This window comes from Sander vitreus, chromosome 11 (assembly GCF_031162955.1).
Source record: "Sander vitreus isolate 19-12246 chromosome 11, sanVit1, whole genome shotgun sequence".
In the NCBI taxonomy this organism is placed as follows: Eukaryota; Metazoa; Chordata; class Actinopteri; order Perciformes; family Percidae; genus Sander; species Sander vitreus.
In genome coordinates this window covers 29,794,276-29,809,275 of record NC_135865.1, presented here as the reverse complement: position 1 = coordinate 29,809,275, position 15,000 = coordinate 29,794,276, and the positions used below count along the sequence as shown (strand labels likewise).

Sequence of the window (15,000 nt, the reverse complement as noted above, 5' to 3'; positions counted from 1 at the left end):
TTAGGAAGCTGCAGGACGAGACGACGTCATCGTGCAGCTTCATTACACACTTTCTTTAAGGAATGTAAGTCATAATTTGATATTCTCCTGGCTAATACAGCTACAACTCCTGGTTCACACACCGAAACGGGACTTTGACCTGCAGAAAAACGCATCGTCGTACATTTTGGATACGGCAATATCGTGATAGGACGTGGATAGGATGTGAAGTGTTCTCGTATCGAGACCATCTCTCCACTAAGTGACATATTCCATATGTACTGGAGGACTGACCCACTGGGGCAGTTGACCCCCGTACATGTACATATGGAATATGTCACTCTGTGGAGAGATAGTCTCTCACTCGGAGAACCAAGGTTACCATGTAACTGAACGTTGTCTTTTCCTGGTTTTAAAGGCGGCGTTACAGTAAAGTGATGTCATTTTCTGAACATACCAGACTTAACAGCTGTTCGGTTATTTACCTTTACCCACTTAGACATTATATCCACATTATTGGTGATTATTTATCAAAACTCTCACCGTGTAAACGTTTGGTGAAAGCACCAATAGTCACCCGTACAATGTCGCCATCGATGTCTTGATTTCCTCCACATCGCCCAGCTCTAAATCCCATCGTTAGTTCTGCAGGAATGTGGTTAGAAACCAAAGTAATCGGCCGACCGGAGGACCACACGAACATCTAAGGGCTAGCACCTCCACCAATCAGATTGGTCATTGAGTCCGACTCAACAAGTCAAATCGGCCCAAATTAAAGCCGACGGCTCCTCCGACTGACGGCGGCACACCGAACAGACTCGAGTCACCACCTCGCCAGACCGTCCGACCGCCGATTATCAGGTTGGTGTGTCAGCGACCTTTAAGAGCAGATACAATAAAAAGGGGAGTTCATGTATATCTGACTGCATTTGTTGATGAAAACCATGTGCAGCAATATATAATATAATATCAATTTGAATAGTGAGACCGTTTATTCACACCGCTAATAATTACCCGACGTACCGTTACATTGGGTGTAGTTTACCTTTGTTTGTGGTATTGCTTGTTTTTTGTATCTGTTGTAGAGAAATGATCACGTTTTAGTTGTATGTTCTCTCTCTTTTGTTTAAGGGGAGGACGAGGGAGTGGAGAGAACAGAAGAGCAACGTGTAAGGAGCGACGTCATCTTCTGTGTGGAGCGATGTCACGGCCCGCAGTCACAGTCACTCAGCGGTGTCCGGTGACAACAGAGAAGAGCACTTCCTGCGGGGGGGGGCGGCGATCGGGTGTCGGGTGGGGGGGGTTTCCCTGCATAGAGGAATTCATGGCGCACCCCAAAGAGGTTTCAGTCAGCACCAAAGGAAGGAAAATCAGTGTAAAAGTGATGAAAAATAGCAATTCAAACCCTCTTCGACTGTGTTTGATAGCAAGTTACAAAAAACATTGTTGAGAAAGGAGAACTTAAAGTTGGAGGAGAGCTTATCTCAGTTTTACCGTCCAGAGTCTGGCTGTGTTGGACTCTCCCAGTGATTATTTTTTGGGGCTTTTCCGCCTTTAATGGACAGGACAGCTAGGTGAGAAAGAGGAGAGCGAGAGAGGGGGATACATGCAGGAAATCGTCACAGGTCGGACTCGAACCCTGGACCGCCGTGTCGAGGCATAAACCTCTAGGTATATGTGCGCCTGCTCTACCCGCTGACCAACCCGGCCACTCTCCCGGTGATTTTAACGGTAGTTCGTTTGGGGTGGCAGCAGCGCCGTCATAGTTGGGTTGGGAACTGGATGGTTCGCTGGTTCAAGTCCCTGTACGGAGTGTGGACTGGAAGCTGGAGAGATGCCAGTTCACCTCCTGGGCATTGCCAAGGTGCTCTTGAGCAAAGCGCCGACACCCCCCCCCCCAACCGCGTGTCCAGCACTCGCAGCCCCCCCCCCCACCACCACTCTGACATCTCTCCATTAGTGCATGTATAGGACCGGAGCATGTGTGTGTGTGTGTGTGTGTGTGTGTGTGTGTGTGTGTGTGTGTGTGTGTGTATTTCAGGCCTGTGTGTAGTGTGTAATAACAACACATTGTAAACAAATGACAAAAAAGTGTAGCCATGTTGTGCTGTGCTTTGGGGTTTTTTTGCCAAATGTTAACAGTTCAGCAGATAAAATACCTGTAATACTGATCCATACAGAAAGTGACATGTTATTATGAATCTCAACACCGTTCCCTCCTAACTTCCTGTTTATTCATGTCAGGGCTAGCTAAAGGTAATCCGTGATTTGGGGATCCTGAACACACTTTTCTATACTATACACGTCTTGTGGGACTCATTTAGATCTCATCTGAACAGTATTCTGTCATTCAAACACCTCTTGTAGTAAACTTTTACAGACTATTTAAGAAAAGTAAGGCTTTTATTCGGGCTCGGGTCCACAAATCCAGTTAATACACGGAGATACAGGCACGGAGAAGTGAAGGCAGCTGGTCTGTGTGCGCTGTAAAAAAATACATCGTTGTTTGGAAAGGAAATTGAATTTGGATTGCATCTACCTGCGCAGGTCTCAAGTTACCTGGGCGGGGCGCCCAAGTGGAACCTCTGACTGGGAAACACTGATATCGTGCAGCCCTAGTGTCTGTAGCTGTACACAGCGGTGTAGTCTACGTGATACGCAGGTATACAGAGTATTCCCACTAAGAAAGCTCCAGGATTTCCATATACCCACTTAAAAATACCCACTGACACGCAACGACATACTTTCCATTATATCCCCTCCCCCAAATGCAGATTCTGGCCAATATACAAAACAGTACACCCAGTACAATACACTGGACTACACCACTGGCTGTACATGTCCTCTGGGTTGGGGCAGGGGGTGGGGGGTCGCTGGTCTCTCTGACAGGAAACGATCCGAGCTGTTGCCTCCTGGAAACAATGAGGTGGGGAGCGGCCACTTCCTGTCTCTGTGCTGAGTGAGAGGCACCACCTCAGGGTGTCATTCTAGAGAATCACAGCCCCACCCGTCTTCAGGTTAGCTGAGGCTTTGTCCAGTTTGAAGCAGAGACGGTTTAGAACCGAGACGCCCCAACTTAGCAGTTTCCTGTCTCTGTGTGTCCCGTGTTGGGCAAGTTACTTCCAAAATGTAATACATTAGAGATTACTAGTTACTGTCATTTGAGATTAATTAGTGACGGCAGACATGTTGACATGTCATAGACGGAAAAGCACAGGTGTATTCAAAACCATGAATGATGTCCTGGTATTGTTCATGCTGACTCACTGAAACAGCTCACTGGGTCACTAGATGGGACTGAGCCATCGTTGAGGTGATCAATCTCAGCCGTGCTCTTCCTACTCGATTACTCAAATAATTAGATTACAAAAAATGCAAAATGATTTGCCTCAAAGCTTCGTTAAATCAGTGTTACCAACGTTGTGTCGCTGACGGACGGTGTTTCCACACGGATCATTATTATTGTCGCACACCAGACGCTGCTCAGTCTGCGGGCGGCACATGCCAGAGCGTAAATAGTGGGGGGCTAAGAGAAGAGACAGGCCGGAGAAAACGACAGAAAGTGTCCAAAGTTTGGAATCAAACGTAGTTAAAACGAGAACTCTGGACAGTGGGTCTACTGAAAATACGTAGCGGTGACCACAATCTGATCTAAAGAGCCGACGTGTTGACCATCCCGTCGGAGAAACAGCTGATTGTTGCGCACCATTTTCTCTCACGCTCTCTCTTCACGGAGAAACAGCTGATCAACGATCTACTAGCATAAGTGTAACAGAGCTGCGTAGCATTGTAATCTAACCCTTAAACGTGCGGTGTACCCGCCGCAGCCGAGCTGTCGAGCGCCAGTGTGACGTCATGGGAGCGCCGTAACGGTTTATACTCGCACGCGTGGTCGCGACGCTAGCTGCAGTCTTCTCCTGAACAGAGGTGGCGCTAATGAGGAAAGGCTACCGACGTTGCTAGTTCTACGGAACTAAAGAAGAAGGAGAAAAAGGTAAACAACGGCAAGAACTGGCAGCAGCGTTGACGTCAATGCTTCCATTTGATTGGACGACCTACTTGGTGGGATCAAGCCTTTCATTCGCCATAAATGAACTCATCTTAACCCGGTCAGTTTACCAGAGAGACCTGCAGTCACTCTGAGAGTCCTGGGAAGAAAAATCATTTTCAGACTATGAAGTATATTTCTTTTTTGAATCTGTAAATATTATTATGTTTTTGTGGCACATCCAAAGAAAAAGCTCTGCTGTAGTTAATGTGGTCAACCTCAGGGTCACTTACAAGTGTGTGTGTGTGTGTGTGTGTGTGTGTGTGTGTGTGTGTGTTTCTGTCCCAGCTGTCCTTACGTTCAGGTGTGGCAGGAACACTGAGCGGATAGACCCTCCTCTAACCCAACACTACGCCACATTCCTGAGAATCCACAGCTTCCTGTGTGTGTGTGTGTGTGTGTGTGTGTGTGTGTGTGTGTGTGTGTGTGTGGGGCGTGTAAATAAAAAGGAAGGAAGAGCAGTGAGGGTGGTAAACTCTGGGCAGTGTATCAAGCATCCGTCCTCACACATCACATGAAAAGCATGCTCCATTCACACCCATCCTACAGAAACTGAAGGAAAGTGGACTGTTGGGATTTTCAGACAATCTCACATATATAAATATAAGTATGTAGCGAATGCAAACTTCTCAGCCGACACCGATATCCAATATGTAGAATTTTCATTCGGCCGATGCCGATGCATTTGCGGCAGGTAAACAAATTCATTCTCACTGTAGAAAAGTATTGAACCATCTCTACCAACTCAACAAGTAACACAACATTAAGACAAAATAGAAAATATTGGCTACTGCCATCGGCGCATGCCGCCATATTTGCTGATGGGCCGATGACAGTAAATAGGGCGGACATCAGCTGATTCCGACGTCTAGCTGATGCATCGCTGCATCCCTAAATATAAGACAAAAAAAAAAACAGATAACAGTGAAGGACTAGGGTTGGGTACCGAGACCCAGTTCTAATACGGCACTGGTAGGATTGGGTATCGTTTGGATTTTGGTTGCGTAGGTTTCGGTACCCAACCCTAGGCACCGGTGCCTAAACGACCGGTGTCTACCGGACTGAATAGCAACGTGGATTTCGGTGTCACTGAAATGCCTCTGTTGCTCTCTGAAGCTCCGAAAACGGACGTTAGAGGCAGCAGAAGCATCGCTGCACGGGACGCTAGTTACTGCTGCACCTGGCAGCAGGTAACGTTAGCCTAGCGTTAGCTAGTAGCTGGATTAAACACGGTTAAAATGCTGACAGCTTAACGGTGTAAAGTGTGACTGTATTTCAGTGTAGAGGACTCCAACAGCGGGACGTAACAATCTGCAGCTGCCGGGAAAACGACACAGACGGTGTGTTCACTTGAAACTCGCCTGGTGCATTCAAAGTTATTGTAAAATACTCTTTTCCCGTCTAGTGGTTGTTTTTTGACGTTTACCGGCGCCGTTTTGAAAGTATCGTTTTAGCACCGGTATGGGAAAAAATCCAAACGACAGCCAACCCTACGAAGGACAGAAAGTAGCCTGAACATGAACGAGTGGGAGGATGAATCGGTTCTGCTCTGAGTTTTACAGCCGATCTATTTTTATCTGGATTTGTGTGACTGCTGTGAGCGGAGGAGGAGGAGGTCAGTCGGAGTATAAAAAGAAAATCCTGCAGATGGTTATAATGTGACACACAAACGTGTAATCTGTAATCTTATGTAATCGCTCTCTGCGTGGTTTCTACACACACACACACACACACACACACACACACACACACACACACACACACACACACACACTCTCTGCATTGTATAGTAGCATACATTAGGATACAGTAGTAGTAGTAGTATAGAATACGGTAGAATAGTCAGTCAGGGTTTTTCTATATCAATCTTCCATCTCCAAGCAGAGAATGCATGAGAAGAAAGGAAAGTAAAAGCGTCCTGCAGCTGAGAACAAAACAGTTCATCTGCAACCATTTTTCCTCTTTGACAAAGTCCTTTCTGAAGCATTCCCTAATTCTGGCTTCTCATGTGTGAGGATTCGCGGCTGTTGTCGGTTTTACGTGACAGTGACCAGTAGGGCGAGATATCGGGATATCGATGTTTTTCTAAAGGGATTTTCACACTTGGCCTGCGTAGTTGCGTGGCTCTGTGTGCGGGGGCAGGAGGGGGGTCTACTACGCTCCATACAGTGCTGCTCATAAGTTTATGAACCCATGCTAAAGTTGACTAAAAGAGAAATAAAAAAAATAATAATCTTTAGGAAATTGATCTTAATGCCTTAATTAAAAAAAATGAGGAAAAATCCAACCTTTAAGGACACCAGTTTTCTTTGTGAATGAATAATGTATTGTCAATAAATAAATGTTTATAAGTAAGGCATAAATAAGTTCACCCCTATGTTAAATTCCCATAGAGGCAGGCAGACTTTTATTTTGAAAGGCCAGTTATTTCATGGATCCAGGATACTATGATCCTGATAAAGGTCCCTTGGCCCCCACATCATCACATACCCTTCACCATACCCCCACATCATCACATACCCTTCACCATACCCCCACATCATCACATACCCTTCACCATACCCCCACATCATCACATCCCCTTCACCATACCCCCACATCATCACATCCCCTTCACCATACCCCCCCATCATCACCCAACAACCCCCCCTTTTGTTATCAATACATGCAGACATGTCCCGGGACTTCCCTAGATAGAGCTCTCAAACACACCCCCACCCCACCTCAAATGTTGAACACAAAGTTTTGCCCTTGCTGCCATCACACACACACACGCGGTCACGGTTTTGGCGGTGGCAGTTGATAACATGATATGAGCACGAGAGAGAGCAGACTGACCGGTTGGTTTGGTTTGGAAATCACCTTCCTGTTCCTGGACTCTTTAAAAAGTCTTCAGTGCACGTGACACGCTCGTCCAATCAGCTGCTGGTTTTCATTCTTTGGGCGACAACACAGATTAGCGCCGCCTGCCGTTATGGAGACGTATTACGTCTCGTCTCTTCGGCGTTCTGAGGGACTTTTTAGACCAACTCAGGGAGACTGATCAGCCACGCTGGCTTTCCTGCCGACGGTCGGCCGTCTGGTCGGTGTGTCTGGGCCTCATTAGTGACGTGACACTGTCATGAAGGAGTCATAAATACGGCTGTCAAACGATTAATTTTAATCGCAATTAATCGCTGAATGTCTATAGTTAATCGCGATTAATCGTATATTTTATCACATAATAACAACTGAAAGCCGTTCTCACCAGAGGATCTTAACTGGGAATCAAATGAATGCAAAGAAAGTGACTTTATGAACTTGATTTTAAGATTTGTAATTATTTATTTACTGTAAACAAAAGAAGAATGTGTGAATCTGTCATTATTGCACAATTCCTCCAAGTACCTAACTAAAAAACTACAAATCCCTTTAGTAACTCCTAAATAATGTAGATTCCTCACTGACGTCCAGTGATCAGCGGTTAATGAGACAGCGTCTGCAGCACCTTGCAGCTGTTCCAGTGTGGCTGCTTTCTCCGTGTCGTACAGGCTGTGTGTCCGTGAAAACTACTGTCCCCCCGACGGCAACGAGACAGGGTCAGAACACGCCAACCGTAGTACGTCTTTAAGACCCGAGTCCTCTACGATGCCGTCAGGTCTGCAGTTAGTTGCCACCCGCTTCGCAAGAGCTGTAGTCATTTTTGGGATTTGGTTTCATCCACAGGTCGGCAAGTAGCACTCTCCTGAGTAGGTAGCATGCTAGCTGGTAGCATCACGTTAACTGTACTACTATGCTTAGCTCTGAAGCTGGTAGCATCACGTTAACTGTACTACTATGCTTAGCTCCGTAGGTGGTAGCATCATGTTAACTGTACTACAATGCTTAGCTCCGTAGCGGGTAGCATCACGTTAACTGTACTACTATGCTTAGCTCCGTAGGTGGTAGCATCACGTTAACTGTACTACTATGCTTAGCTCCGTAGGTGGTAGCATCACGTTAACTGTACTACTATGCTTAGCTCCGTAGGTGGTAGCATCACGTTAACTGTACTACTATGCTTAGCTCCGTAGCTGGTAGCATCACGTTAACTGTACTACTATGCTTAGCTCCGTAGCTGGTAGCATCACGTTAACTGTACTACTATGCTTAGCTCCGTAGCTGGTAGCATCACGTTAACTGTACTACTATGCTTAGCTCCGTAGCTGGTAGCATCACGTTAACTGTACTGCTATGCTTAGCTCCGTAGCGGGTAGCATCACGTTAACTGTACTACTATGCTTAGCTCTGTAGGTGGTAGCATCACGTTAACTGTACTACTATGCTTAGCTCCGTAGGTGGTAGCATCACGTTAACTGTACTACTATGCTTAGCTCTGTAGGTGGTAGCATCACGTTAACTGTACTACTATGCTTAGCTCTGTAGCTGGTAGCATCACGTTAACTGTACTACTATGCTTAGCTCTGTAGGTGGTAGCATCACGTTAACTGTACTACTATGCTTAGCTCTGTAGCTGGTAGCATCACGTTAACTGTACTACTATGCTTAGCTCCGTAGCTGGTAGCATCACGTTAACTGTACTACTATGCTTAGCTCCGTAGCTGGTAGCATCACGTTAACTGTACTACTATGCTTAGCTCTGTAGGTGGTAGCATCACGTTAACTGTACTGCTATGCTTAGCTCCGTAGCTGGTAGCATCACGTTAACTGTACTGCTATGCTTAGCTCCGTAGCGGGTAGCATCACGTTAACTGTACTACTATGCTTAGCTCTGTAGGTGGTAGCATCACGTTAACTGTACTACTATGCTTAGCTCTGTAGGTGGTAGCATCACGTTAACTGTACTACTATGCTTAGCTCTGTAGGTGGTAGCATCACGTTAACTGTACTACTATGCTTAGCTCCGTAGCTGGTAGCATCACGTTAACTGTACTACTATGCTTAGCTCCGTAGCTGGTAGCATCACGTTAACTGTACTACTATGCTTAGCTCCGTAGCTGGTAGCATCACGTTAACTGTACTACTATGCTTAGCTCCGTAGGTGGTAGCATCACGTTAACTGTACTACTATGCTTAGCTCCGTAGCTGGTAGCATCACGTTAACTGTACTACTATGCTTAGCTCTGTAGCTGGTAGCATCACGTTAACTGTACTACTATGCTTAGCTCCATTCAGAGTTATTGTTGCTGTGTTTCTCCATCATGCCTGCAGCCTGCAGCAGCAGGATGTGTTAGGAGGAAGTGGCAGCTTGATGATAAGTAACGGTGCCGCAAAGGGTCAAAATAGTAGCTGTTAGGCACGACTCAAAGCCGAGTGAAGTGTAAAATAAATTAATAAACTGCCGGCATGCGATTAAAAAAATTAATCGCATCGTGCTGGCCCTTAATCTCATCGTGATTAACGCGTTAACGTTAACGGCCTATATAAAGAGACTTCAGATACAGTATTAGGAGACCACTAAGGTCTATATAAAAGAGACTTCAGATACAGTATTAGGGGACCACTAAGGTCTATATAAAAGAGACTTCAGATACAGTATTAGGGGACCACTAAGGCCTATATAAAAGAGACTTCAGATACAGTATTAGGGGACCACTAAGGCCTATATAAAAGAGACTTCAGATACAGTATTAGGGGACCACTAAGGTCTATATAAAAGAGACTTCAGATACAGTATTAGGGGACTAGCAACATCCAAAATGCAGCATGTCATAGGACCTTTAAAGGGTTAAATACATTTTCACTTTGGAGCTCCCTTTTTTTCAAAATAAAAAACACAGTACAGAGACTGTAATCCTGCGTGTTGAGACCGGACTAGTTGTCAAAGTGCCAGCATATTTGTTCAAATAGTTGGAACAGCATCTGAACCCCCCCCCTCCCCCTCCCCCTCCGCCAGCAGCTTTCTGATGATAAGGGAGATAAGGGAGTCTGCGTCTGACAATTTGTTCCACTTTCTGAAAAACGACAACAGCACACTCACACCCACGTCTTCACCGTGTGACTGGCCGGCTGTGCAGAGGTGAGAAATAAGCTGGGCAGGGTTTGAACTTCTCTCTTTCGGTCAGACAAATATTTTCTCTCACTTTTCACACAAACAGCCAAAGTGCAGCGCCGTGAACGTCCTCCAGGACAGACGGTGTGAACAATGGGTCACGTTCTCCACACATGTAAAAGGATACCGCGACTCCCTTCTCCCCACGCGTTTGAATGCGGCCGTTCACACTTCGCACGTGGCCGGACAACGCGTCGTACACAGCGGTGCTTTTCAGAGCGTGGCCCGACCTTTAGTCGCAGGGCGGCGGTGGTGGTGGTGGTGGTGGGGAGACGTTTTAAGGAAACCAGCTCCAGTTTGTGTTTCATTATTACAAGTCGGGGCTTGTGTGTCTGCTGATATGAAACTTGGCTGAAAGACAGTGTGTGAAAACACACACACACACACACACACACACACACACACACACACACACACACACACACACACACACACACACACACACACGATCAGTTTGTCAGACGCACCAAATGCATGCATGCACACGTACTTTGAAAATGCAAACACACAGACACCGTAGTGTTTTACTTTTTGTAAAACTAGGTGGGTGGGTGTGTGTGTGTGTGTGTGTGTGTGTGTGTGTGTGTGTGTGTGTGTGTGTGTGTGTGCGTGCGTGTGCGTGTGTGTGCGTTCATCCACCATGTGTCAGAGTGAGTCAGTCTGTTCTTTCTCATCTCATTTCATTTCACGGGGGTTGATCACAGCTCTGGTGTGATCAGAGACAGCATCCATCTCCAACCCTGGAGAACCAACACACACACACACACACAGTGTGCTTCCACCGGTACGTTGGCGCGTTAACGACCCGATGACTAAAGTTGATGTCGTGGTCAATCAACGACACGTTCACTCTGAACAGCGGCTCGACGTGTGCGCCTGTTTTGGTACTGGTCTGGACCAGCCAGACGTCCAGAACAGAAGGCGCGTGACGTCCCTCGCCTTCCGCCCTCCCCGTGTGTCGCCGTTCTCAAACTCCGTTCTCTTCGGGAGACGACGGCGACCTTCGAGCTAGCGAGCGACGCGCTGAAAATGTCAAGTTTTGAAGAAAGATTTGGACGGTGCAGCAAGGCAGGCCCTGTATTGGTTCTTTCAGGGAACGGCTGTAAAGAATCAGGGCTGGGTTAACATCCTCCAGGCCCCTAAGGCTCCACTTTAAGCCCAAGTGAGAGCCTCTGTGGCTGGGTGTTGACCTCCAGGGCAGTCAGCCTCCCCTCCATGCCCCAGTCAGAGGCTCTCAGCCTGGGTTAACATCCTCCAGGCCCCTAAGGCTCCACTTTAAGCCCAAGTGAGAGCCTCTGTGGCTGGGTGTTGACCTCCAGGGCAGTCAGCCTCCCCTCCATGCCCCAGTCAGAGGCTCTCAGCCTGGGTTAACATCCTCCAGGTCCCTAATGCTCCACTTTAAGCCCAAGTGAGAGCCTCTGTGGCTGGGTGTTGACCTCCAGGGCAGTCAGCCTCCCCTCCATGCCCCAGTCAGAGGCTCTCAGAATCAGGGCTGGGTATGGGGACTCCGACGCAGAATCGGCACTTTTAAAACCTAAACCGATTCCTGAAAAACTGAAAAATGACATGAAAGAAAGGCTCTTTTATAGAGTTTTAAAGTACGTAAATATATAATAAGTAAACCTAAGTCACCTAACACACAACTACAATCATTTAACAGTAAATAACAGTTTACACTATTAACAAGTAAATAAATGTTGTTGAGTTGGTATGCCAACCAGCTTCAAACTTCAGCAGTTCTTTTGCAGAAAAATGTCCATATTTGCGTTCTCTGGCGAGATAGGACACCTCTCCTGACTAATGCCATGTCCTGCACCTGTCTCAGACGGTGTCCCAGAGAATTTGGGGAGGCTGTCCCACCTCCCCCACCACCAGGCTACAGGGTCTTGTCCGGAACGATAGACTGGCAGAGCAAGTGTAATATGTTTACTAGCGATCACGTGCAGCGAATGGTTGGTATGCCTTTACGTCCGCTGTGGTGAGCCCAGGACATTTTTATGTCCATTTCGGAGCGTGTACAAAAGGCCGTCTATCAGCAGGGATTGCAGAGTGCATGTCGGAGAATAGCGCGGACGCGCTATCCGATCCCAGAATGCATCTGTGGTGTAGCCAGACCTTACCGCGCAGCGCTGCGGAGATGGAGCCGAGCAATGCGAGACCAGTTTGGCACCGAGCAATGAGCCTGAAACACCTGAACGTGCGAGTCTGTAGGTCAGATGTATAAAACCTAACCGCCCTCAGGGCTGCCCAGTTCTGCATCGCTGCATGTTGTTCATTTATTTATAAAAAGATGTTGCATTTGTCTGCACAGCTTGCAGACGAGTTCACGTGAAAGCTCGAGCTGCTCATTCAGACCTGAGCTGGTGAAGATGCAGCCCTGGGACTGTCCGGAGATGGAAATAGATGCACCTGCCAACGTGCAGAAGAAGGAAGGCTTTCTGAGAACTAGCCGTAGTTAGATGTTTGAGCTCAGCTCCACAAGAAGCTTCATGGTCTAACAGTTAGAGTTAGGCCTGAGTTAGAGGTCTCACATTGTACTGACAAACCGAAAAGTGACAGTTTAGAAACACGTTCCTGTCTTAACTTAACGCTTGAAGACCAAAAGGTAGCGGTGTAAATTTAGCCTAAAAATAGTAAATACTAGTACTAGTACTACATCGCCAATAGTAAACAAAACAGAGGCAACAAGATGAACTGATGAACAACAACTCCAGTGTGTGGGGCGTTACGATTGACCAGATACTTTCACATCATGCACGCCATCGAGAAAGGCAACACTGAAGTATGATGCAGCATAACACACAAACTAACAGAAAGAGTGTGAGTGAGTGTGTGTGTCTGTGTGTGTGTGTGTGTGTGTGTGTGTGTGTGTGTGTGTCTCTGTGTGTGTGTGTGTGCGCGTGTGTCTCTGTGTGTGTGTGTCTGTGTGCGTGTGTGTGCGCGTGTCTGTGTGTGTGTGTGTGTGTGTGTGTGTCTCTGTGTGTGTGTCTCTGTGTGTGTGTCTCTGTGTGTGTGTGTGTGTGTGTGTGTGTGTGTGTGTGCATGCGTGTGTGCGCGCGCGTGTGTGTGCGTGCGTGTGTGCATGTCTGTGTGTGCGTGCGTGCGTGTGTGCGTCTGTGTGTGCGTGCGTGCGTGTGTGCGTCTGTGTGTGTGTGTGCGTGTGCGTGTGTGTGCGTGTCTGAGTGTGTGTGTGAGTGTGTGTGTGTCTGTGTGTGCGTGTCTGAGTGTGTGTGTGAGTGTGTGTGTTCTGGACAAAAGTGCTTAGTGTCAGCAGGTTGAATCCAAAGCCAAGTTAAACCTGATCCAGTGCTTGACTATGAAAAAAAATAATAATAATAATAATCATAATCCCATTTCTATTAGTCAATACTGTAATCACGATTATGTAACACGATTCCTCACCGACTTTTGGAAAGATGTTGCATTTATTGACGTTAAAAAAAAGCAGTAAAACAACAATGAAAACACCTTGAACTGTGACATTACCCTTCATACTTTTCCCAGTTTAACTTGTACAATTACCCTTATAAAATATATTTAAAAAAAACATATTCAGTTATTCTAAACTGTACATATTCAACATAATGCATGGCTCAGTGTTGGAAGTAAAGCAGCACGCACAGTGTGTGTCTGTAGTCTCCATGCCTGCTTACATCTCTAACTGGATTAAATAGGAAGTGGTGGGGAATTCCACTCAACACCCAGATGTGCAAATAATATTCCAAAGATGACTTTCTTATCAACAACATCCTAATTCTTGGAACATTTCATATACACAAATCCAAGTATATGAAAGTGAAACCGTCTCCACCACAAATTCCCTTCGTAATAATGTGAAACTCTTTAATATTAATTAAGAATATGATTGACACACGCAAAAAAAACTATAAATTTGCCATGTATTTATTTATTTTTTTAATCTTATTCATATTATTTGCTGTTATACATTTGCACATAACTGATCTTTTCTAATACTGTGAAGAAGTTTAAGCCATATTGTTTGAATATGATTGCATTTTATTTTTTTAAACGCTAATAATATTCAAATGAAGGCGTCACATCCAGCTGACGCATCCGGTCCAGGTTGAGCAAAAGTTGGGGGATGCATTTGATCTCATTTACATTCACACATACCGTAACACAAATGAGCCACTACAGCCTACGACCCTGTCAACACCGCCAAGGGTCACGGGTTCGATTCCCACTGTGGCTCAATGAGTAAACACGCTCTTCTGATAGATTTTAAACGATTAACGGAAATGCCAGCACTATTGACCAGTTCACAGCTGTAAACATAAACAGTCTAAATGACATCATCTGACAGGAAGCCAACAAGGGGGCCATGCTGTTGCCTAGCAATGCAATTCCATTGAAAAGGTATAGCTATACCAGCTATGCCATTTTATTTATATGGTCTACTCTTATACATAAAGTCCAACGGTCAGTGAGGAAAAACCAACAACGCTGCTGTAACACGTTACTGAGAGTCGTTACCGGCCAGCACCGTTGTGTTATGTTTTTATTTTTTTTAACCCAGGGAAAGATGCTAGAGAGCTGCGTACCTGCTTCCACCGTGTCCGTCAGGTCGTGGTTGGCGGCTGTCCGGGGAAACTCCTTCAGTTTGCGGGAGCTGAGGTTGAGTGCGCCGCTGGCCGCCGCCTCCTCCAGCGCCCGCTCCAAACCCCGGTTGGGAGGCAGGTTAGCGCCGCCGATGTGCGTCTGCGACTGGGAGGAACTGAGCTGGGAAAGAGCAGGGCGAACCGACTCCGGTCCCAACGTCGCCATAATGTTCCCCCTCTCCGCTGTTCTCCGGGTGTGTGTGTCGGTTATATCCGAGAGAGAGAGAGAGAAAGAGAGCGCGTGCAGAGCTAGCTAACGTTCAGGTAAACAGCGGGACACCGACTTCTTCAGGCCTGCTGTAGCGTGCCGTGCCGTGCCGCGA

At 46.6% G+C, this 15,000-nt stretch overlaps 1 protein-coding gene across 8 annotated transcripts in view; it reads right to left on the bottom strand.

Annotated features, from left to right (window-relative positions):
* The window catches only part of lrch1 (leucine-rich repeats and calponin homology (CH) domain containing 1), a 112,444-nt gene that overhangs the window by 97,391 nt on the left and 53 nt on the right, over window positions 1-15,000 (bottom strand). For all 8 annotated transcript variants that reach the window (XR_013502698.1, XM_078262701.1, XM_078262704.1 and 5 more), the window contains exon 1: window positions 14,621-15,000. This exon is cut by the window's right edge. Coding sequence is in view for 7 of the 8 variants with exons in the window: in XM_078262701.1 (XP_078118827.1) it covers window positions 14,621-14,843 (223 nt within the window). In the remaining variant the exon portion in view is untranslated. The remainder of the gene's footprint in view (window positions 1-14,620) is intronic.